The sequence below is a fragment of the Schistocerca gregaria genome, chromosome 2, assembly GCF_023897955.1.
Source record: "Schistocerca gregaria isolate iqSchGreg1 chromosome 2, iqSchGreg1.2, whole genome shotgun sequence".
Lineage (NCBI taxonomy): Eukaryota > Metazoa > Arthropoda > Insecta > Orthoptera > Acrididae > Schistocerca > Schistocerca gregaria.
This window is the reverse complement of record NC_064921.1, coordinates 351,165,939-351,192,423: the sequence shown is the minus strand read 5'-3', so window position 1 is coordinate 351,192,423 and position 26,485 is coordinate 351,165,939. Positions and strand designations below refer to the sequence as shown.

At 39.8% G+C, this 26,485-nt stretch overlaps 1 protein-coding gene across 2 annotated transcripts in view; it reads right to left on the bottom strand.

Annotated features, from left to right (window-relative positions):
- The window catches only part of LOC126337033 (enhancer of mRNA-decapping protein 4), a 120,110-nt gene extending 93,996 nt beyond the window's left edge, over positions 1-26,114 (bottom strand). Inside the window, exons 1-4 of one of the 2 annotated variants that reach the window (XM_050001335.1) lie at positions 25,891-26,114; positions 7,765-7,853; positions 2,652-2,854; positions 2,361-2,553 (exon numbers count right to left, since the gene is read on the bottom strand). In XM_050001335.1, the coding sequence (XP_049857292.1) occupies positions 2,361-2,553; positions 2,652-2,854; positions 7,765-7,835 (467 nt within the window). In that variant the 5' untranslated portion in view covers positions 7,836-7,853; positions 25,891-26,114. Of the gene's footprint in view, positions 1-2,360; positions 2,554-2,651; positions 2,855-7,764; positions 7,854-25,669 lie in introns of both variants that reach the window. The other variant, XM_050001334.1, reaches the window with a different exon arrangement.
- Positions 26,115-26,485: the final 371 nt, after the last annotated feature.

The following is a 26,485-nucleotide window of genomic DNA, read 5'->3' as shown; positions in this document are numbered from 1 at the left end:
CTAGCAGATCTGCAAAACTATAGGCCTATATCTCTGACATCGATCTGTTGTAGAATTTTAGAACATGTTTTTTGCTCGTGTATCATTTCATTCCTGGAAACCCAGAATCTACTCTGTAGGAATCAACATGGATTCCAGAAACAGCGATCGTGAGAGACTCACTTCATTTGTTCATGAGACCCAGAAAATATTAGATACAGGTTTCTTGACTTCCAAAACGCATTCGATAAAGTTTCGCACTGTCGCCTGATAAAGTAAGAGCCTACAGAATATCAGACCAGCTGTGTGGCTGGATTGAAGAGTTTTTAGCAAACAGAACACAGCATGTTGTTCTCAATGGAGAGACCTCTACAGATGTTAAAGTAACCTCTGCCGTGCCACAGGGGAGTGTTATGGGACCATTGCTTTCCACAATATATATAAATGACCTAGTAGATAGTGTCGGAAGTTCGATGCAGATTTTCGTGGATGATGCTGTAGTATACAGAGAAGTTGCAGCATTAGAAAATTGCAGTGAAATGCAGGAAGATCTGCAGCAGATAGGCACTTGGTGCAGGGAGTCGCAACTGACCCTTAACATAGACAAATGTAATGTATTGCAAATACATAGAAATAAGGATCCTTTATTGTATGATTATACAATAGCGGAACAAACACTGGTAGCAGTTACTTCTATAAAATATCTGGGAGTATGCATACGGGACAATTTGAAGTGGAATGATCATATAAAATTAATTGTTGGTAAGGCGGATACCAGGTTGAGATTCATTGGGAGAGTCCTTAGAAAATTTAGTCCGTCAACAAGGGAGGTGACTTACAAAACACTCATTCGACCTATACTTGAGTATTGCTCATCAGTGTGGGATCCGTACCAGGTCGGGTTGACAGAGGAGATAGAGAAGATCCAAAGAAGAGTGGCGCGTTTCGTCACGTGGTTATTTGGTAAGCATGATAGCGTTACGAAGATGTTTAGCAAACTCAAGTGGCAGACTATGCAAGAGAGGTGCTCTGCATCGCGGTGTAGTTTGCTGTCTAGGTTTCAAGAGGGTGCGTTTCTAGATGAGGTATCTAATATATTGCTTCTCCCTACTTATACCTCGCGAGGAGATCACTAATGTAAAATTAGAGAGATTCGAGCGCGCACGGAGGCTTTCCGGCAGTTGTTCTTCCCGCGAACCATACGCGACGAACAGGAAAGGGAGGTAATGACAGTGGCATGTTAAGTGCCCTCCACCACACACCGTTGGGTGGCTTGCGGAGTATAAATGTAGATGTAGATGATTCTTTATGAGTGGATACCTAGCGGAATGTCCTGCATGCACTGTAACTCCCAAGGAGTTCATCTTCCATCTTGATGGCGTGAACCTTTGTGATCACTGTGGTGCACTATTTTTCATTCGGTGTTTATCTTGTTGTGTACTGAAATGTTCAATGATGCTAGTTTTAAAATGAAGTTTCTTCCATCTCCATTAATAACAACTGTTAGTCTCTTAGTAATGTGACTTCCTTTGAGTCAGATTTATTAGTAACGTAGTGGTCCAGTATTACCTTACTCAAAGATAAGGTTACTGGCCACCTCTGCCACACATAGAATCATGGAACTTGGCAACAGTGGAGTGAAATGAGTCAGAGTTGAAAATGGGAGTTGTTGAAAGAATATTTAGAAGCGGTGGCAGAGTAGTTGTAATTGGAGTCTTAATCACAAGTTGTTGATACAATACTTTTGGTATGTAATGGTCTTTGATGCTTTGGACTGTCATCCAGTATGCTATAATTTTTTAAGCCTACTGAAAGCTGTTATGTTTCCGTCCACACAGCTACATACAAACAATGTAACACAGCTACATACAAACAATGTAGAAGCACATTAATAAATTTGTATGGATGACCACTATTTAGCAAGTCAAGTTTTCATCAGTAATCAATAGTAGATTACTGAATATTCATCTACATATACACCTATACTCAAAAGATCACCTTACAGTGTGTGGCAGAGGGTACTCCTAGTAACTGCCCCCCCCCCCCCTCCTTTCTGACTTATATGCGAATGGTACATGGGAAAGTGATTGTCAGTAACCCTTTGAATACTATGACAACAACTCTGTACAGTGAGGAGGAGGAGGAGGAGGAGGAGGAGCACATGTTACAATGGGGTACGCAGAGAGTGTTTCCCAAGCAGCACTGAGCACAATTAAGAGGAGGAAACATGAAAACAAGCCTCCACCAATGTGCTTATCGTAATGAATAAATGGCAGAAAAAAGCAAAGCTTGCCAAATATTGACTTTACTGTGTGTGAATTCCTTGGCTATAGACAGTAAGTGCACTCAAAGAACGTTACATACTGTTACAATGGTCATACCTTATTTTATCACCCTTTTCCTCCACTTGATGGACAAGAAGGTTTCCGTACTCATCTACACAAGCAAGCACAACCTGTGATGGAATATGTGCGAATGCTATATCTTGGACCATTCCAGCCATGCCTTTCAGAAGAGTTCTTCCATTATTTTCCCTGTTAACAACTCTAACAAAACCAGTGTTCTTACCAACAGCTGAAAAAAAAAAAGCAGATCATCATCATCACTACTACCACCAGCACATCCAAAAACATAATAATGACAATCAATAGCAGTGTCTTCACACTACTTACTTTTTATTCCATATGCAACGTATTTTCCTCCAATATGAACAGCTAACAGTTGCCCAGCATAAAACCGGAGCTCCCAATTAAAGTCAACAATATTTTTCAGTGTGATTTTTGAACTTGGCTGATGCTCTCCACTACTTGGTATTATGGTAACATCTTCTGAAGTAATTTCAACTGAATTTGTATCGTCATGTCCTGTAAAAAAACTGTTGGAAACTGTCATTATTAACTGACTACTCAGTGTCAATTATCACAAAAATTCCATGGATGAGGAAAGGGAAGAAGAGGTAAATTTTATAATTGGGAAGTATAGGAGGTTCTCAAAGCAGCTTACGGCAACTGATGACTTCATAACAAAAACAACCTTTGTCACAAATTAACAGTTTTTAAGAGAGTGAAAAAAAAAATGTTTTAAATAGTTGTATAATGTATTGCTAACAATTATGTTTTTTATGTCGCTTCTTGGGAATGTCTAAATCATTTTTATTACACTGTACTGACTTACGTTTCAGTGTAGCTCATTTCTTCTTCTTCTCCCCCCCCCCCCCCCTCACCCCCCTCTAATTTACAGTCCTCACTGGCATAGGCCGTTTTTGTCACAAAATTCTGCTGGGAGTATGAAGGAACGACTCCACAGGTCCATTAAGTATACCTTATAAACCTTACAATATACTACTTTTTAACAATCAAGAGATTTGCAACAACAATCTGATACTGTTTCTTATGCGAAATTAAGGAGAATTACTGATCACTGGACAAAAAAGAATTACCTCCCATGCAAAAGATGTAAGTTATTCTACTGAACATTTTCAGGCTGTACACAAGCATATACAGAAAAAACGTCATAATGAATCTTATTCTGACCAGCATTTCCCTCTCAAATCAAAATTCTCTCAAGATGTTGCCTAATTTTCCAAGAGAGAGAGAGAGAGAGAGAGAGAGAGAGAGAGAGAGATCATTTCATTAAGCAATTTTTGGGGGAACATTTCTGCCGGCATAATTCATGTGTTCCTCACCCTATCAGCTCCTCCTCCTCCTGCACATTTTCTTTTCTTTCTTGATTTTTCTGCTTTTTAGGCCACAGGACACAGTCTTTGGAATTCATTACAGAATCACAGACACTGAACCACCACTTGCCAAAGTGCAGACTGAAGTAATCCAACAAGTACTACCAAGGCAACATTGAGCACTGAAATTGTACTGTCACATAATTTCACATAAAAATAGTAAAAATAGCCCTCGTCACAAGACAAGGCTGTCTTTGTCAGAAATTATTTTGACAATGGCAGTTTTTGAAGAACTATCACATTTCTGAGCTGCAATAACTCAAGACAAGTCATTTCTGTCAAGTCCGAGTAGAACAAATAGTTAATCTTGGGGATAGCTGCAAGAGTGTGCTGAAATAGCAAAAATGAAAAAACTGACAAAGGTCGGTTCTTTTTATGTAGTCTTCAACTTCAAGTATCCTGTATAAATATCTAGATGACCAAGATAGCTAGTTTGAGTTAAACAATAACAACTCAGTAATAAATTATATATCAACAGTTAACCGTACAATTCAAAAATTTTGTAATTTGAAAAACATATGTGACAATGAACGAGCACATGGGTTATTGCAGCATAACCCACATTTTGCAAGAGGACTACCACAGAACTACTACAATTCAACAACTAAAAGATGGAGAGTAGTGTCAGAAATTTTGCGAAAAATGAACAGACCTTTTTTTCTTGGGACCTGTTCAACCTGATACAGTTTGCTGATTCAAGAAGATGTAGGTGACTGCAGTGATGCAGAGACAGAGGCATGTTCAGGGTGAAACAGCACAGTGTGCTGTATCAAACCAGTATATAGACTCAAGACAACAACAAGAGTGGAACAATTCAAGACACAGATACTTGGTCTTGGAATGAATTACTAACTGTGATTTGTTTGAAATACGGTACATGGAACCAACAAAATTTCACTTACAAAAAATTTTCACATACAGAAAATGCTTCACAAATGACCAATGTGTGAATTACCTATGGTGAGTGACAACATTGTGGAATGCGTACATAAACGTATTTGTCAATCTCTCTGCTCCACAATACCGATAGTTCACCTGCGGTCATGGTGATTTGTAAGCCACAAAAAATTCAATATGTCAAGAGGTTACAACAGATTCTGTATGGGTTGAAGATAACCTCAAAGCTGGATCAACTATGGTAATAAGGTTTTTTCATAGACCACATGCCTCAGGGTCCAGACTTGCAGAGAGAAAACACTGAGAATATCACTACTCAGTTTCCTGGCCATGCTATTGTAATAGGGGTAGACTTCAATTCACCAACTTTACAATGAAAGTGTCGTGTGATTAAAACTGGTACCAGGGTCAAGGATTCATGTGGAATTGTTTTGAATGTAATGTATGAAAATTATTTCAAGCAGGTAAGTAGAGCACTGACTCTTGAGGTTAAGTCTTAGACATCCTAGTAGACTAGAACTTTTCTTATCAGTTAATAAGAGGTCACACATGATCATCAGGCTGTTAACGCATTAATAGCTATAGGTGTTACAAGGAATGTTAAGAAAGGTAATAAAATATTTTTGTTTAGCAAGGGTGTGCAAAGAGTGACAAATACAAGAAACTTCTGATAGAAACATGGAGGCAGATTGTAGACTTAAATTATGTTAGCATGACGCTGAATCAAAATGAAACTTACTGAAAATGGGTAGCAAACACTTAGTGAATGCTTTACAAGGGTGGTTTGATAACACTAGTAAATTTCCATGAAAGAATAGAACATTCTCATTGAATCTTCATGGTTGGTAAGCTTTATTATTCCAAGGAATTATTACAAGGAACTTCAACAATGTATGGTGTACTGTTAATTTCCTACAGCCGTCTGAACTGGCCAGTGGGTCTACTATGGTTGAAAATGGATGAAACAGAGTTTGATACTGTTGTTAAACATTTTCATTTATTGAGTTGGACTGCCGCACAAATTAAAACGGAATTGGGTTAAGTTCACACAAACCCTGCACCATCACTGAAGACCATTTACTTTTGGATTAGTGATTTTAAAAGTGTTTGGACAAGGAACGAAGACTAAGAGCACTTCACCTGGCCAGTTGAGTTGGTTATTTTTTGTGGCACAAAAACTACTAAGGTCATATGTGCCCATGTCAGAACCTTAGAACACCACAACAGAAAAAGAGTTAAAAGCAACTACACATTAAGTCCAATCAACGGAAGGAAAGACAGCTAAATATAAGGGCTTCCTCTTTGAGAAAGGTCCACAAAATATGCTGTAAAGATGACAGAGGCCCTTAACTAAAGATTAAATGTTCTCTGCCATATTGCTACAACAGATAACAAATAAAATGCAGTTGACAGCCTGTGCATCGTTTACTAAAACGTCAAATAACTCAGATGGAAAACATACATTAGAATGTGGGTGGTTTTAAAAGTGTTTGGACAGGAAATGGCAAACAGGCAATGGGTGATGACAACGAGCAAAGTTAAGGTCACCACAAAGGAAACCATTGACAAATACGGTAATTAAAACTACCAAATAAAAATTTGAGAGACTGCAGGCACCTCTACTGAGCAAGTGCATAATCTCTGCATGGAAATTGGCTATTACAAAAGGTACATGCAAGGTGAGTACCGCAGTTGTCCACAGTCAAGCAAAAGCAGATCTGGTAAAATATTTCAACACAATGTCTGGCAATGCTTAATCACGACCCGCAAGACTTTTTGTGCCAATTTGTAACTGTGATGAAATGTAGATCCATCACTACACACCAGAGTCAAAATGGCAGTCAAAACAATGGACAAAGACTGATGAAAGTACACCAAAGAAGGCAAAGAGAATTTTCTCAGGTGGTTGAAGGCCCTTTTTTTAGGGGGGGATTCCCAAGGAATAATTCTCATAGTTTACATGGAAAAAGGCAGAAACATAAGTGGACACCATTATGCTTCATTGCTGGTTTGTTTGAAACTTGCATTGGCTGAAAAAAGACCAAGGCTGGCATGCAAGAAAGTGTTCTTTCACCAGGATGACACACCATCCCACACATCAGCGAATACAATGGCAAAAGTTCATGAACGAGGCATTGAACTGGTTCCTCATCTACTCTATTCACTAGACTTAGCTCCTGGTTACTTTTTCCTGTTCCCTTACTTGAACCTTTGGCTTGCTGGGAAGAATTTTTCATCAAATGAGGAAGTGGTAACTGCAGTCAATGAGTATTTTGCTGAGTCTGACAGAACCTATTTTTCCAACTGTGTGAAAGGGTGGAGGATCACATGTCCAAGTACATAACCCTCATAGGAGACACTGTTGACAAATAAGGCGAATTGTTTACAAAAAGAAACTTTTTTTTTCCTTTCTGTTTTATCAGACTATTAAACCAGCCTTGTATGCATTCCACTACGTTGTGCACTTCTTGTTGTTTTCTTATTTTGAAATCTCCACGATGGGGTACAAATACAACCCTCATAACACCACAAGGGATTGACAATCTCTGTAAGCAATGTCAGTTCTGCTTTCGCAGGAGGGCAGAACATGGTCATACACTATCAGCCCTCTTGAGACAGAGGCAATGCTTGTTGCTACTCTCAGCTTTCTCCTGTCAAGTCATTCATGTTCGAATTTGTTTCTGCCATGGCCGACTGTCACAATATAGTGTCCAAATATCACATCATAACGTAAACACTTTTCAGTAATATACATTTCAATGGTGTGGGTTAAACCAATACAGTCAATTACAACATGAAGACAAACTAAAGAACTTCCAACAACCATTACTCAGCTCTACAGTGCTGCAATGTTAACACGGAAGAGAACACTTGAAATTTCAATTTTAAGACTAGTTAGCTAATATTTCATTGTGCCTGAAAAATCATTATATTATCATTTATATATCAGAACCTGAAACATGATTCAGTGAGGAGCAACTCACTCGACACAAATATGGTAATAGATTACTTAGAAAAGAACTGAAATGTAAGAATTTTAAGATTAACCATGCCTATGAGTAAAGAGAGGAAGGGGAGGAGGTTACATAACCACCTCCACATTAAATGCTGATGTCCTTAAAAGCTCAACAAAGACCCATTAAATTACTCACATGGTTTGAGGAGATTGATGCAGTTTTGCCAAAGTGGAAGGTGGCTGCATGTTTAAGACAATTTTCTCCATTTCAGAAGCACCATAAATCTGTAACATACAACATTACGACAAAATTGAAATAATAGCACAAATAAGTACACTATATTCTGGCTAATCCAGCACATATGGGTGCTGGATTAGTGGAAGTGCTGGATTATTGAGTGTCTGAAATTTATTTTATTCATGTATTCTGTTTTTTATTTGTTTTGAAAACAATGGGGATGTAGTGTACTGTACTTTCTTATATTGAATGGTATCATTTTAAAACATGGATGATATACTTTATTAAATCCAAAAATACATTAATTTCCAAGGTAAACTCAGTACTTGAGTGTATACTGTATGCAATTCTACACTCATATCACTCACTATGAAACATGTCCCTAATTTTTAACTGTTGCAATGATGATATGCGACGGTAGCATGCTTTATCATGCAACCGCTTTACAAGCGTTACATTGGTACTGCATGTATCTGGTGGTTGCAAAATGTTCTCCAGGAAGACCTCGGCAGATTCAGCACCAGCAGTATGAGAAATCTTCATGCTCTCGCCACATATGTCCTCTTCTTCATCACTTACATCATTACTTTCTCACACACATTTGATTATGTCTTTATCTGTTAAAGTTTGGTCCGTGTCGCAGTTTTCCTCATTCAGCCACTTAGTAGCAGCTTCATCAGCAATTTCTTCTTCTCCTGGAAGGTTGTATACAAAGTAATTGATAATTCCGAATTGACTGGCTCACTGCTGTCACTCACTACTGGATCAAACTTGGCATCAAAGAATGGCACCAATTTTCTCCAGCTCTTCATTATGGTAGCCCTCTCCACTCTATCCAATGCTTTGGCTGCTTGGAAAACAACATCACGTATGTTACTTACTTTCCACGCCGTTAGCATAGTCTCGATAGTAATTTTCACTTTCGTTCAGCAAGGAGAGGAGAAGTGATGCTGATAATGATGTTTAATTGATTCCAAAATTCCCTAGTCCATGGGCTGAATTAGGGCTGTCACATTGGGTGGGAAAACAAGTACTTTTATACCATTGAACTTTAGAAAAACATCTGAAGGATTGCTAGGAGCATTGTCAGTTATAATGATAGCTTTCAGTGGAAGCTTTTTCTTCTTTAGCTCTTTTCTCACTGATGGTACATCTTTTCTCACTGCTGGTACATCTTTTCTCACTGCTGGTACATCTTTTCTCACTGCTGGTACATCTTTTCTCACTGCTGGTACATCTTTTCTCACTGCTGGTACATCTTTTCTCACTGCTGGTACATCTTTTCTCACTGCTGGTACATCTTTTCTCACTGCTGGTACATCTTTTCTCACTGCTGGTACATCTTTTCTCACTGCTGGTACAAACGTTTCATGGAACCACCGAGAGAATATTTGTCTGTCCATCCATACTTTCTTCTGAGCGCAATACTGCACTGATAGAGTATTTATGTCAGTGTGTTGAAAACAACATGGATGTTTGGATTTTCCAATCAACATAGGAGGTAGTTTATGACTCCCATTTGCATTACAACACGCCATTAATGTTGTGCGCTGTTTCTGTTGCTTGTAACCATGAGCTCCCTTCTCGTTCTTGGCAGCTAATGTTTTTGAAGGAAGCATCTTGTAAAAGAGTCCTGTTTCATCAGCATTTTACAAGGCAACAGCAGTTAAATCTTCTTCCTCTATTATCTTCCGTATCTTGCTTACAAACTCGTTAGCATCCTTATCATTAGCTGAATGACTCTCCCCGGTGACTGTCAGCTGCCGAATGCCATGTTTTCTCCAATTTGATAGCCATCCTTCACTCCCTGCAAACACGTTACTAGCGCCAAGTTGTTTGTTAAATGCAGCTGCTTTTTCCTTTATAATCTAGCAACTGACGAGTTCCTTTACTGCGCTGTCCAGTTCTTCATTCTCACTCCTTAACATAACCTTCCGTTTTCCCAACTCACAATCCATTTGTCTTGAGTACTGTCTAATATCATCATCATTCTTTTTGATGTCATAGATAGTTGCTCATCCAACATTGAACTCTGAAGCAATGGCTTTCTGCAAAGAACTCTATTTAACTTACCTAAAATTTCGACTTTCTGCATGAGGTCTAGCGTAACGGGTTTCCTTTTAAAAGACGATTCCGAACTGTAAAGAAAGCTACAGTTTCAAATACAGTATATAAAGCATTGTTGCAAATGATAATTCATTGTGCACGTGGTTTTGGGTGTGCGCTGGCTTACTGAGGAGCCGGACTACTGAGGGTCAGTTTAGCAAGAGTCTAGTGTAATTCCAAGAAACAACTGGTTATAGATTTTCTGCCACACAGTCTGGTGTGGGTTAGCAATCAAACAACAAATAGTTTCACAAGTTGTCAATGGGCCTAGAATTCTATCTGTTATCATTAATAATACTCTGGCCATTTGAAAATGGTACAAAACTGATCAATGTTATTTCCTGAAAAGTAGGTAAACATAATCTGTTTAAAATTACTTGATAGTTGACACTTCACATGTTGGAGCTGGTTTCCTCCAATCAGAGCACTCAGCGTCCTGCCTGAACCATTCACTGTTGCCCAACTGCCACAACAATATGTCTGTTCACTTGCATTTTCTTGTCCGACACACTTCCTTGATGTGTGTGCATCCAGAATCATGGGTATTGCACTTTTATTTCACATTTCTTCATACATTATAACCAACCCCCCCCCAAACACACACACACACACAAGATGTTAATGAAATATATGCATTCCATACAAAGCATTTAACTTAACACTACTGGATACTTCTGCACAAGATGCGATTCAGAGTAACATATGCAGTTATTAGTATCACAGAGATCAGCTCATATTAAATAAGTTTCACATGACATTGTGTGAGTCTCAGTTTTTCATGGCTTCAATTCGTCATTGCAACTGAATGATTGCAGTGAAAGATGAAACAAGTTGCATCAATTTTATACTTTAGCACAATGGTATGCATAATAATCTGCTGTACTGAAGGTCGTAGTTTCGAACCTCCTCTTATACACTAGACTTTGCCAACAAAGACTGCACTTCGGCTGGTAACAGTGAGCCAGTGAGAGGATAGTTTCAGATAACCAATGATAGCAAGAAATTAGTTTGCTTTTAGTGCCAAACCTGAACTTTTCTGCCTTTGGTTTGCTCGTAGAGGTTAGCTTTAATAGCCGTGAACAAACCAGTCTCTATTTTAGTTCTGTCGCAGATTGCTGACCACAGCTATCTCGGACATATTACATCACGAGGTTGTGCTTAGCTTAGGATACAAAATGCAACTTTTGCCACAGTTCAGTCACTGGTCACTTAAAAATCAGCTGTTGACAGAGCATGTCTTGCATTTCTGACATACCTTGTGGTGGCCACTTCCCACATTGCTCCAGTAACGCATTAACAGCATTTGTGTGTTACCTATAACTGAGTGGCAAGCAGTGGCCGACATAGTAACACGGTAGCGGCACGTGACAGATGTCAACTATCAAGTAATTTTAAATGGACCTCAGCATGGAGTTGCAAAACTAACTCTCTCTCTCTCTCTCTCTCTCTCTCTCTCCCGTGTGTGTGTGTGTGTGTGTGTGTGTGTGTGTGTGTGTGTGTGTGTGTGTGTTTTTGCCAAGAGCACTCTCCCGCAAAAGGCAAAGGTCCCAAGATCGAGCCTCAGTCTGGCACACAATTTTAATGGGCTATGTAGTTTCAAGCAGTATTGCATCTGCTTAGTAGGATGGTAATGTTTTTATGAATTTCATGGATGCTTCAGCATCTAGTTTCAGACACTGTCTCATAAAATAATCACGCCAGACAGAAATACAATACAAACAAGGAAAATTACTCACACTGTTATATTACTGACATAAACTGTCATCCGCAACTGACTGTGATACCTAGTATATGACAATAACAAACAGTACAGTAGGTTTGGTCAAGCTTATTGCCTGATGTAGGTTGCAGTAGGTAATGGGAGATGAAGCAGCTTGCACAGGATAGAGTAGCATGGAGAGCTGCATCAAACCAGTCTCAGGACTGAAGACAACAACAACAAATTGCCTGATTGGTTGTTGGATTGGAATGGATTGATGGGGTTAAAGGGACCACACAATGAGGTCATTAGTCCCACCATCCTATATGCATCGTGGTGGAAGATACTCCATAGAGGAAAGACATAGATGACAAATACAGATGAACCTGATTGTAACCGAGAATTGATGAAACCAAGAGACAGAAGCAAATAGAAGTGAGAGAGGATAAAGAGGGTGAGATGCTCAACCCAGAAAGCAGACAGACGTTCACATGACATTATGCAATGAGATAAGAGTAAAATCAGATCAAGCGCTTTGGCGTTCTCTATTAGTACAGAGGCACTGTATCGGCAAGTTTAAGTTTCCATCATTAGGGAGTCAAATTGGGGGTAATCCAGTAATAGGTTAGCCATCATCACACAGGTACCACACTGACAATGGGGTGGATCCTCACATCGTAGGCTGTGACCATGGGTCAGCCAAGTGTGGTCAGTGTAAAGTAGGCAAAGAACAGTATATTCCCCACAAGAAGCTCAAATTAATGACTGCTACATGTTGTGGGCTCCTTTATTGCTAGCAATTTGTTCTAAGAAACCAGAGCAAACCAATCCATGTTACAACCCACCAACAATTGGCAGTTTAGAGCTGACAGAATGTCCAGTTCCAGTAACCCCGTTGCCAAAGTCAGCATCCTGGTAGTCAACCCAGCCAGTCTATCAATATGTTCATTCACTCTAACCCCTACACGATATGGATTCCAGACAAAGATGACCAACCATCTAGCTTGATGGAGGTCAGTAAGGAGGGATCATGGATAGTCACAACCAGTGGGTGTAGGGGTAGCACTAGTTGATAGCCTGAAGAATATTCAGGTTTGATAGCCTGAAGAATATTCAGGGAATCACCATCGATTAAGAACATCTCACCAGTGCAAGAACGAATGTGACTGTGGGCTCAAGCGATGCCCACCAATTCAGCAGTGAATACACTGCATCCTTTCGGCAAGGAGCATACTTCACTGTACCTCGAAATTGCATGGGCAAAACCAGTTTGTCCATTGACCATAGAGTGTATGTAACTCCTGCACCAAGAACTGCTTCAAGGGCAACCAAGAACAGGTAGCAAAAGATCATGGGATCAACAGCCGTTCAGCGCAAAGGATAGGTAGAGACAGATCCAAGGCTGAGGTACATACCATGTAGGCAGATGTGATTGCTCCCTGACAAAAGTGACAGTGGGGAAGGCTGGAGTTCAAAGCAGAGACACCATATGTGGACTGTAGTAACCTTGACTCTGGCCCTGGGCTGCCACCATGGGGAATAGATCTCCCTAAAAGAATAAAGGACATGGTAGTTTGGATGCTCAAGGAAGCAGTGAATGTGTATTGTATAGTTGAGCAGCAGTTGTTGATACCCAGATCTGCAAAGTAAGCCATTTACAGGGCTAGTCCGAAAGGCACCTGTCGCAAGTCGGACCCTACAATGGGTATTGGGTCCAGCTTCCTCAATGCTGAACCATATTCCAGACTCCCATAATCACAATGGAACAGGAACAAAGCTTCGTAAAGCTGCAAAAGTGTAGAGCAGTCTGCACCCCAGCAGTTGTTACTGAAGCTACAAAGAGTATTAATGTGTGACCAGTATGTCACTTAAGTTGGCGAAGATTGGAAAGCCACGTTGACAGGACATCAAAGACCAGTCGCAATAAGACTCCATCACATTGCGGAACTGGTCATCGAGGTAGGATGGTTGATAGACAGTCTGACGATGATGGAAATGTGTGCAAAATCATGAGTATGCAGGCAGGGTGATACTGTAGACCCCTCAGCTGCAGCTAGACCATTGACAGCAACCAGAAACTGTGTTACTGTGTGAAGCACCAACTTAAAAGTAGAATGTATGGTGTGACAAGAAGTTTCGAACATAAATCGGTAGAGGACCCCGGACAATCCATACATGTAGAGTAACAACAGTGTTATGACACCAAGCACTGTCCAAAGCCCGTGCAAGTCAAAGGAGACAGCGATAACGTCTTGACGTCAGGCAAAAGCTGACCGTTTAGTAGACTCCAGGCAGACCAAATTTTCAGCAGTACAACAGCCTTCGTGAAAACTGGCCTGGGATGGAGCTAAAAGCCCCCAAGACTCACGGTACTAATATAGCTGCTACTTCACCATACGTTCGGGCAACTTGCAGATAACATTAGTGACACTAATGGGGCAATAGTAGTCCATTTCAAGGAGGTGTTTACCCAATTTCAGTATTGAGACAATTGTGCTTTCTCATCATTGAGATGGGACTCACCCTCACTTCAGAGATTGTTGAAAATGGCAAGGACGTGATGTTGGCAACCCACCAACAAGTGAGCGTTTGACTTTGGATGAGGTCTGGTCCTGGAGCTGCATCAACGCAAAGTGCTAGAGCACTGAGAAGTCCCACTATTGAACGGAGCATTATATGGCTCCAGCTGACATGCACTGAAATGCAATTGAATTCACTTCACATGCCATTTGAGGACATGAAATGCTGGCTCATGGTTCTCAGTTGGAGAGCAAACCATTCAGCGACAGCCATCTGGGTCAGTGTAGACAACAACATTTGTTGCGACACCAGGTACTCCTGTGGTGAACTGGTGTCCACAAATGCATTGAAACGTTGCCCAAACCTGCGAGGGAGGGGTATGCAGTCCAGTAGTAGCAACATATAGTTCCCAGTATTCTAGCAGGCTGGACTTATGCCCGTGTATTACACGTTATGCAATTTTTGGTAATTTTGCTGTTGCATGTTACTCTCTGATACTATTATAAAGGGTGAACAGTAATAAAACTAAGGGAAAAAGGTGAAGGTGATACAATGAGTTACAGACACAATGAAAAGACTATTACAACCCGAACTTTCCACTGTTTGATAATTGTACTGTCACATTTTATTTTGACATCACTATATATGGTTCATATTTAAAAGTTACATTACCCCTTCTCATCCCTACTGTAAAATATGAGATTTTATGTTGAATAGTATAATAGAATTTCTTTGTCATGACTGTATGGCTTATTGGAGTTGAGATAAAACTTTGTCTCTGCTGTGATGACGCTTCCCATCATCATTGCACAACATTATTAGTTACTGAAGAATGTTAATGAGTTACAATGGCTGAAAATTTATAATACGTATTTTTTTAAAAATTTATAGTCACTTTCCAAAATCCACTACTTAAATTATCCATCTGTTGGTCAAACACTCGGTGCCATTCTATACAATGATCAATTGCCTAAACCAGATGACACTGCTACTCCCTTGATTTTTGAGTAACTATGAGGGTAAGGTCTCCCATATTTTTATAAGCACATAGACCTGTTTATTTCTACAATGGTTTACATCAGTTTACAGCTTTAACATTTAGCTATTTTTCGACATAATCTCCATTTCTGTCGATGCATTTTTGTAGATGCTGTGGCAGTTATTGTATGCCCATGTCATACCAGCTCGCAGTCATGCTGCTCAGAAAGATATGAAACTCTTCTTTCACCTCCTCGTCTGAGTGGAATCACTGGAATCACGATTAATGCTGACAGACACTGTGAGACTCGGAAAAAACTCAAACGAGCAATGCAGAACCAGAGAAGAGGAATGTTGAGCAGGGCACACACATTCTCCATGACAATGCTCACCCACACATCGCTCGGCAAACCGTTTCTCTCCTGCAACAGTTTCAGTGGAACATAATCACCCACTCACCCTATAGTCCTGACTTGGCATCCAGTGACTATCACCTGTTCCCTAGGTTAAAAGAACATTTGACCAGAAAATGATTCAGCTCAGACGAGGCGAAAGAAGAGGTTCATAGCTTTCTGAAAAGCATGGCGGCGAGCTGGTATGACATGGGCATACAAAAGCTGCCACAGTGTCTACAAAAATGCATCGATAAAAATGGTGATTATGTCAAAAAATAGCTAAATGTTCAAGCTGTAAACTGATGCAAACCATTGTAGAAATAAACAGGACTATGTACTGAAAAAAAAGGAGACCTTACCTTTGGGATTACTCCCGTATTATACATTCATTTCCTGTTTGTCTATGTTCCATATTGATGTCTCAGATTTTGACACTGGTTGTGACCCTCTTGGGAAATTCCTGTTTGACTATAAATTAGAAGCCGCGTGCTACAGTATTTTAGCCACACACATGAACACGAAATAATGCTTTTGTTAGCAGATTTTCCCTTTAGTAAGCTACTGAGTTTTACCTTTTACTGTTTAAATCTGGTTGTGTATTGCTGATGAGGGCTGTTGTCAAAAGCTCTATGTACGTGTGTCTTAATTGCGCCTGTCAGCGGCTTAACGTGCCTTCTTTACAGTAAGTAGCAATCTATCTTTTCCTACATGTTTACATTCCTACCTGGAGTTTCCAGTGTTTAAACATTATTCTTGTTTTATTAGGTCGGGACCCAGGTACGCAGCCATTTAAATGCAATGAAGTACACTATCTATGGATGTCATGTATGGTATTGGAGAGCCCGGCTGCAATCTCTCTAATGGCCACATCGATTTTGGAGGCCTGCCAAGATCCTGTCTTCTGATGGGTGAATCCCAAGGAATAGGGGACCACTAAGTCTGCTGGCATTAGACTGGCTGTAGCTGTGCTCTGGAAAGCTGCATCAGCACATCTCGAAAACAGACTGCTAAAGATGATGGCAGAGGCAAAGGCATCCCAGTCAGCATTGTTGAGAGCCATCTAGGTGGACACCCAGGTGAGTGATTCTGAGGGACAGAAAGGATAATTGGAAAATGACCACTGTCACACTGGCCATCATGTACACTGCAATGGATGAAGGGGAGGGCTGCAGCTGGAAAAATCAACGGCCAAATAAGATTCACATGCCACAATAAAGTGTGTGGAGGCTCTGGTATTCAGGAGACGAAGATTGAGCTCTGTGTAAAGTTTCAATGGCTTTACTGTGAGCAAAGGGTTGTGGGTGTTGAAGTCACTCAAAATGAGTGTCTGATGAGGGCAATGCAGAAAGCAGGGGAACACATGACAGGAAAAACTGCTACAGTTCCATTGGAGGCTCACACTATCGGTATCCTGAGGGAGTGTGAAAATACCAAGGGAGCAGGCCATGCCTCATGGTTGCCTGCTGCCACCAGTTGCAAGGTTATGGCATCAATACACATCGGTTTTGAAGCAGGTTGTATGGGGGCACCGGTGTCACCGGGACCAGCAGGAATTCTGTCACGAGTATAGAGTCGGAATATGTGGGGTCCGATAGAAAGGAGACCACCAGAAACTCCACAGTGGATGTCTTCTTTTTGTCTCTCTTCTCCTCAGATGAGTTTGCTGTTTGATAGGTCTTGTCTGCCCTTGTTTCAGTGACAGAGGAGGAATAACAAGCAACCTGTGCCTCCTTCAGCCACCTGCTACTATCTGGTTGTAGGTCAGTAGTATCCTGGGAGGACAGTATCCCTAAGAAACTCTTCTTCATGAGATATGCCACAGGATGGTGTTCCTTCTCCAGCTTGGGATTGGGGATTGATGCCCTGGTGGGTTGGTAGCAACGCCCCCAAAGTGGGTGTGCAGGAAACAGTACGAGGAGAGCCCCCATCACCTGTGCAATGGATGTAGCAGAATGGCCCCAAGGGTCTGATGATGAAGCACGAAGGGGGAGGGTAATTTCACCAGAGAAGTCACCATCATTGTAGCTATAGCAAGCGTAATCGTCATATGTACAGGTAGAAAATGATCACATTTCTTCTACACCTCCTGGTAAATGGGGCGGTCAAGAGTCTTATTCCTAGATTTTCTCTTTGTAGGATGGTGCAGGCTGGTGAACAGGGGGAATGGTGCTTGCCACAAATTACACACGAGTGTGGGGGATGGGGAGCAAGGAGTGTTTGTGTGCAACTGATTTTCAGAATCCCTATAGACAGAGTTGGCGTTACAACGGGGTGACATGCCCAGATCTCATGCATTTGAAGCACTGCAAAGCAAGCAGAACACAGGGTTTCACATTGCATTGATAGGCCATCTCCATGACCTGTTCAGACAACGAGTCACCTTCAAAGATGAAGGTCCCAGTATCAACTGTGTTGTCCTTTGATCCCCACTGGACATGACAGGCAAAATGGACACCCTGTTGCTCCAAACTGGCATGTAACCCATCATCGGTCTGTAAAAGGAGGCTGTGGTGGAAGATAATACCCTGGACTACACTGAGACTGTTATATGGGGAGTGACAGTTACAAGATAGTCTCACCCAACTTGTTTGCAGTTTGACAGATGTGTGACATGTTTGATTTCAGTGGGTTAAACGTGATACCCAATATCTTACATTTCTGACAGGTCCCTATGACTTCAGCGTTAACAGTTAAGTTGACATCACTTGAAAAAATTGTTTTGACGATTCAAATTCATAGCTTCCATTGCATTTAATGTCTTTTGGTGGGAACTGCATAGATTATACACAAAAGGTCTCTGGCAGTGTAGTATTACCTATTTCCCCTGAGTCTGAACTATCTACAGTTCACAAGTGCACTTTGTATTGTGCCACTCTGTATTGCACAGTTGTTAATGTGTATTGGCCCACCATCAGCCCAAAGCAAAACTCTGAGCACACAAATGTTGACAACAATGACATAAAAATGAATAAATAGGATTAAATGTTAGCTTACTGCTTTACAATTCAAATGATGTGGGAAACTATTCTTTCAATCATTTCATGTGATCATCACTAACGGTTTCATGCTGCATCAGTAGAAAAACAACTTAGGCGAAAGAAAACTTGTACCCTCGTCCAGTTTCCTATAGTTAAGTTTTTTGCACCACAAAACAAATATTCACAAACTGTGCTTCTCCAGGTCTTGCCCTGAGTAACTTGTGTATCAACTCAGGAATGAAGTCACCTAAACTATTCTGATAACTGTGTGCAGAGAGCACAAAGAGCTAGAAGTGAAAAGTGTATTGGAAAGAATGTCATAATCTGGACAACGTATATGCAATCTCTGTACGCTGGGGTTTCAAAACATGCAATGCAACATGTAATATTAGTTTAAGCTAGTTTGTCTTTGATAGAATAAAAATGTGTCGCAATAACATTTTGTATACTAGTTATTTATAGTGTATTACAAAAATGTTCTTGTGAATCGAATAAAATCTTTTTGGGTTTCGAGCCACATCATATGGTTATACATTTATGAGCTTTCAGCAGAGTTCCTCGGCCACTGTCAAGTGGCAGTGGCAGCCAGCCAATAAAAGATGGTTAGCTAACATCAGAAACCACACAGGAGCAACATGTATGTGAATAGTAAAACACCATAATGCACAGAGAATTCTAAAGGTCTACAATATATGATGAAAAATATCTAGACACCTAATAGTGAACATTTAATATTAAGTGTGTCCACCCATGACCTACGTGATGGCTTGAATTCTATTGGTGACTCTTCCACCCTTCCAACTAGATGTCAAAGTCTGTGGAGGAATGGCAGCTCATTCTTCCTTAAGAGCTGAAACCAGAGCAGATGGTGATGCTGGATGTTGGGGTCCAGAGAAAATCCACGTTCTAACTCTTTCCAAAGATGTTTCAATGGGCTCATGTTGGGACTCTGATCTGGCTAGTCCATTTTAGGAATTCTATTGTCAACAAACAATTACCTCACAGACGCTGCTTTATGATTGGGTACACTGTCACGCTTGCACAATCATCAGGTCCAAACTGTTACTCTACTCTATGCAATACACAATGCTGTAAAATGTGTTCATGTCCTTCTGCATTTAGTGTTTTCTTAAGTGCAATGAGGGGGTCACATACTAAGCATGAAAGCAAGTCTCATACCTTAATACCACCTCCTCCATACTCACTGTTGGCATTACACATGATGGCAGATAATGTTCTGCAGGCATTCGCCAAACATAAACCCTTGCATCAAACTGCTGCATATACACAAAAGTGTGATTCATCACTCCAAATCATCAATTTTCACTTATGCACTGCCCAGTGCTATCATCATCATTTAGCACTGACTACATAAATGTCGAGCTTATGAGGAGCTGCTTAACCACTGTACCTCCTCCTCAACTCTGTAAGTCCCTAAGCACATTCCCTGTGCTAGCTGGACAGCTCAAGAGTGATCCCTTCTGTTGGTATCATTAGCTGTCTCTCTCTCTTTTTTTTTTTCCAACCACCCCCCCCCCCCCCCCTCCAGGAATGCTCAACAGTCCCTGCCTATCAGTACGCGGCCTGCCTGGCCTTTATTGAGTTGTTCTTTGATGTTTCCATTTCACAATCACAATATCAACAGTCCACTGGGCAACTTTGGAAGGGATGAAATGTCCCTAATGGATATGCTACTTGAATGCCATTCATGGTCTTGCCTATGTTCAATGTCACTAAGCTCTCCTGACCGACCCATTCTGGGACTAAGTGCCAGCAGTAACTATACAGCACCACTGTTCAGGCACAATGAGTGAGAGTAATGGTGCTGTGCACTTACTGCTGTTAGGTGGTTTCATTTTTCAATCTTTTGTGTCTGCTTAAGCCGGTATTGTGGCATGAAGTATATTTTTCTGCTGTTTGCAAGTCAGCTACGGCATCTTTTCTGTTTAAATAGCATGTATTACATGTGACGACGTCACAATATTTTTCCCCTGTGAAGATGATCAAAACTGGTTGTGAATAAAATATAAGATAGCACAGTGTTTACCATGCATTTCTCCAAGTACTTTTGATCAGATAGTGTATATTTAGCAGAGTAATGGTAACAATGATGCTAACAACTGGAAATTAAACACTGCAGTAGCAAATGCAATAAAATAATTGATGTGCCCTGCGTAGTTTTCAAACCCGATACATCAGTCCTTAAAAAGAGATGAATGCATGATATCACAGTAATACGAACAAAATAAAATAGTCTCCAGCTTCCAGCAGTGTCAAACATTTATACATTTACAAGATTTTGGCCAACTGATCCTTGGTCGTTACCTCAGGCATTTGTTTGGTTTAAAAAACGAGCTTTCAGTCGAGTGCTCCCGGGTCATTATCAATTGGTAACTTTCAGTTAGCTCATGAATGTACCACCACTTGACACTGCTAGAACCCTGAGATTATTTTGTTCAGTCATATAGCTATTAGACCATGTACTAAACAAACTTTTTGAATTTATGCCTCCGATTTGAATAATTCATATGACACTTTATTTTTTTTTAATTACATCCATTTACTAAAATAATTCTTCTGGAAAGAACAACCAATAACACAATTGCAGCTGAAACAATTAGTCTGTGGCAGGTATTAAAAAAAATATACCAAAATGCATGGAAAAACAAATTGGTAAAATAGAACTAGTTACAAAATTTAAGTATCTTAGAGAGGCCATACAGTAGAATGACAAGATAAATTGCAATACATGTAAGAATTAATGAAATGGAAGGATCATATGATTTAACTACAAATATCAACAATAAGAAATGCATCTACAGAGATACAAAATAAAACTATACCACAATAGTATGCCAAGAATATTAGTATGTACATGAATGCTTAATTAACCACAAACTGATCAGAATAGCTACTTGAAAGACAGATTATTAGAAAATAATGGGTGCAATACGAATAATGCAGATTTGAAATGTGGGTAGAAATAATGAAATGTACCAAAACAAAAATAAAATATCAGAAGTGACAGGAAAGCACAGGCTAATATTTGGCTGCCTCTCCCAAATGACTAAGAGCAGGTCAACAAAATAAACACTCCTGTATTTCTGGAAAAAGAAGTCAACAGTGACCTGCATTAAACAAATTAGAAAACAACAAGAAAGACACCACATCAAATAATTAGAAATAACAAAGAAACTATTTTAACAATAAAATATTACATTTATAAAGCTTTCAAGGCAAAAACAGTAGGGCTATCTCACTTTAACCTATCATAATAGAGAAAAGTAAAACAATTGTTACACTCTCCCACCTTTGCAACAAAAGACACGTGACCATTTTCAGGTGCTACTTGTCAGGATTTGTAAAACCCTGTGACACCTCAGTTACAACTTTTTTTCATTACCAGTATCTGCTTTCATGAGTTACCATGCCCCCCCCCCCCCCCCACACACACACACACACACACACACACACACACACACACACACACACACACACACACACACACACACACAGAGAGAGAGAGAGAGAGAGAGAGAGAGAGAGAGAGAGAGAGAGAGAGAGAGAGAGATTTGTAGGGAAAAAAAAAAAAAAAAACGTTCTGCCCAGAGAAAAAATGGCTACCCTAGTTCATATCACTTTGTGAGTTTTTGTTGACCAGTCTATGCCAATCGTTTTAGAGATTGGTTGCGTGACTCGGCTGTTCGTAGAGTATATCAAATTAACCACCTTTCAGCCATCAATTTTCAACCTTATTTTATTTGGCATAGTAAAATACAGAAACTGGCTGCCAAATAAAATAAGGTTGAAAATTGACAGCTGTAAGGGGTATAATCTGACTCCCTCTTTTGTTGATCAGATGATGCAGGCCTATTGGTCTCAGAGATCTTAGTTCAAAATTTGACAACAGACACAGCACCACCTGAACAACACAGAATAATGTGGAATCTGCCCCCAGTACATGATGAATTTGTTGTGCCAGCAGACTGACCTGTAGTTTAGCACCATATGTAGGTTTGGTTATTCTGTGACAATTTGGTTGTGAGTTAGCAAGGCCACCAATGTGATTGCAAAATAAGGTTTGTGGCAACTGAACCATTTAGTAAATAACACAGACAGTATTGACCACACGACTTACCTTAGAAGACTGACCCAAGAAAAACAAACCTATGTTTACAGAATGCGTAGATTTAGAGAAAGCTTGACAATGTTAACTTCATTACACTCTTTGAAACTTTGAAGGTAGCAGGGATGAAATAGGATGTGAAAGGCTATCAACAAAATTTATGGAAACCAGGAGCAGTTGTAAGAGTAGAAGGATAAGAACTGGAAGCAGTAGCTGAGAAGTGAGACAGGGTTGTAGCCTATTCCTGATGTTTCTCCATCTGTACATTGAGCAAGCTGCTATGGAAACCAAGGAGAAATTGGGAAAGGGAATTAAGTACCAAGAGTGCAATAGATACTTTGAGGTTTCCCAGTTCTATTACAGTTATCTCAGACAAGACATACGACTATGAAGAGCAGCTGAATGAAACTGACAGTGTCTGGAAAACTGAAGACAAACACTATGATAAAAGGAAGGTAATGGAATGAAGCTCGCTAAGAGAATTATACTAGTAAATAAGATGCTAAAAACAGCTGATGTGCCACACAGGCACCAAATTGAGGATGGATAAAGTAGAGGGGATATAAAACGGAGATTTACAACAGCAAGGAAAGTATTTCTCAAACAGAGAATTTCAATGCTGAATATAAAGTGTTTTGAAGTATTTTCTGAAGGCAATTGTCTGGACAGTAACCTTGAACGGAAGTGGAAAATGGAAATATAAACAGTTCCGACAAAAAGAGAATGTAAGTTTTCAAAATATGCAACAGAAAAATGTAATGTAACCTCTTAAGGGCGATTCTTTCACCCAAAATCCTCAATTATTTACAATGTAGAAAAATATGGATTGCTACTTACCATTAAGATAACATGGTAAGTTGCAGACAGTCAAAAACAAACAAACAAAAAGAAACACACACACACACGGCCACAAACTCCAGCAGCTTGGGCCAGGAGGCTGAGGCCGAAAGCTTATATGTAAGTTTATTAGTTTCGTATGTCTGCAACTTAGCGTGTTACCTTTATGGAAAGTAGCTATCTATCTTCTCCTACACTGTTGACTTTCCTACCTGCAGTTTACATTGTCTGATCCTCAATTATTTGTTGGATACATTACAATCTCATTTTCCCCCTACAGTTTCACTTTCTACATCCCTTGAGTATGGTGGAGATTGTTCCTTGGTGGCTCACAACATATCCTATCATGTTGTCCCTTATCAATGTTTCTTCACATGCTCCTGTCTCTTGAGATTCTGTGGACAATCATTTCTTGTCAAACAATTCTCTTCTTTTCCACTTTTCTCACAGTCCATGATTTACTTTCATACAATACTGTGCTCTAAACTTACATTCTCCGAAATTTCTGCCTCAAATTAAGATTGATGTACAATTCTAGTACATTTCCTGTTGCCAGGAACACCTCTTTATGCCCTTCTTATTTCACTCACACTCTTTAAAATTTTCAAGGGAGGCCAATGTTTGAAGACAGTAAGCAGGTCTAAATTGATGTTTATGTAGAGATGAAATGACTTGCACACAATAAATTAGTGTGAGAAATTACATCAAACAAAATTTTTCATGGAAGACAAAAAACAACAACAAATGCAACTGACATGTAATGCAGCCCAATGGCTACATTAATGAAACAACAAAAAACCAGTCTGGAAGGTTAATTCAAAAAAAATTATAATTAATAGCAAACATGCATTCTGGGGCACTTCTTGTACATGTATCATGTCAACTCAGAAAAATGTAAAGATTGGGGTGAAGGTGGGGATCTCACAATGCAACCCTTGAATCCACATTCTGCATGACTATTACTTCGGAAAAGGCAATCTTTGTCAATTTCTTAGTACTGTTGAACAGTGATCATTACGCTCACTTGTGTCCTAATAACAATTAACATGGTAACAGGAAACTTCTCTGCTTAGTACATTTTCCATGTCACGTATTGAGAAACATCCAGTTCCTCAAGATACTTCTCATTTTCCCCGCAACAGCATTTGCGTCATCACCCAACTGTAGCCAAATGAATTGCACCCTACATCATTCAAACAACCATCTTTACAAAACTTGGTCTTAACAACCTTTCATATATTCCTGCTAAGCCTGAAGATTACTTTTTAATAAGGAAATGACAGCTATTGAACTTAGAATTACTCCACATGCTGTGCAAGCAAGAAAAAACAGATCCTTGAAAGACAGAAAATATCAGAATACTGCTTTCATCATTTGGTGATTTCTGAATTTGCTAACTAGGCAATGCATTGGCCTCCGAGCTGTTATGCCCAAAGTAAACAACAAATCACATTGTTATAGATCAAATATGACAGTCTGCTTTGCTGGTTACACTGGAGAGGTTAACGTGTGTCACAAAGAGCTCCTCTGTTTCAACGTTTTGCAGAACTTTCCCCACCCCCACAAACTGGCACAAATACAGAAATCTCTAAACAAATGCAAGATGATTTAGTATTATACTGAAATAACTTCCAATTCAACAGAGAAATAAGCACCTCCAAATTGTCAGGTCAACAGTCACTGATACCTTAAGTGTACCATTACCACAATTGATAAGTAAAATAGGCTATATTATTCCCCCGGTAATCAACTGCAATATAAGCGAAAAAAACAAAATCCACACAGAACTCTTATCTGAAACAATATGCAAGTTTAAACAAATCACTGCTCCCCCATATAAAATGGACTGACATTAACTACAACAGCTCCTAACTCCCACTAGCAATCTTGGCAATTTGTTCATTGGATCCTCTATCTGCATTGTTATATTTTAATAAAACAGTCCATGAAACGAAATTTTATATCACCCGTTGACATTGGAAGCTTTACCACTCTACTTCCAAGTTTGCCTTTGAAACTCAAATGTTGGTTAATGCACAATAAGAATTGTTACAATGAGTTAATATTTCTCCAATCGCAATGCATTAGTGTCATTAATTTTGTAGAAAGTTTGCTAATGTGCTATATTTCCGGTTAAAATACAACCCCCCCCCCCCCCAACAGTCGGTGCAAATACTGCAATAATCGCTAAAGCTCAACGCCAGAACATGTAAAAGTGACATACCGTTCAAGTTAGTTTCAAGAAAAAATGTGCTGATCTGAGGTTCTTAGCAAAAATGATCAGTATTCAGCACATTCTCGATGATGTGTTTAATGCATCAGCTAATGAACAATCGACAGAAAACCACTTTCCACAGCTAAAACTAAACGCAACTTTGCGTAACAGCTGTTTATCATCACCATACAACATGTCTACCCAAATCACAAAATAGGATAGCTCCGTACCTTCAATCGCAATCACATGCATCCACACACAAACAAAGTCCCGCCGACTTGCTCCAGCACACACTGTCACAAACACACTACTTTTTATCGCAGCTAGCAAAGATGCTACTTCGGTGCGCATAGCATTGAAGCACAGGTAACGAAAGGCAGAACACTGATCGGGACAAACCAATACCACGCGTAGCTCTCGCATCACACGAAGGTTTTGCACATGTACAAGTAATGTAGTCTCCAGAGGGGACGTTTGGGCTAAAACACGGTTTAATTTTTATAATGAAGAAAAAGTATAGGCATTTTTATCTTATTAATTAAGTACAAGAAGTTGTCTGGAACCATGTCTTTCACTTAAAAGAAAAAAAAAAAAAAAAAAAAAACCTTCGACTGAATTATTCACATGCCAAACATCTTGAAATTTGTTTTGAAAATACACAAAGGCTCAAGCATATGTTTTTCAGTTGTAATTGCTGAGATGCATTAAGAGTATACAGTTACATGTGTCTTTATGCCTAGCGCTCCCGAAATTCGTGCTGAATTTTATAGTTAGCAATTACATTTAGGGTTGTACTGCTTCTTTTTTTTACGTTTGTACAGAAGA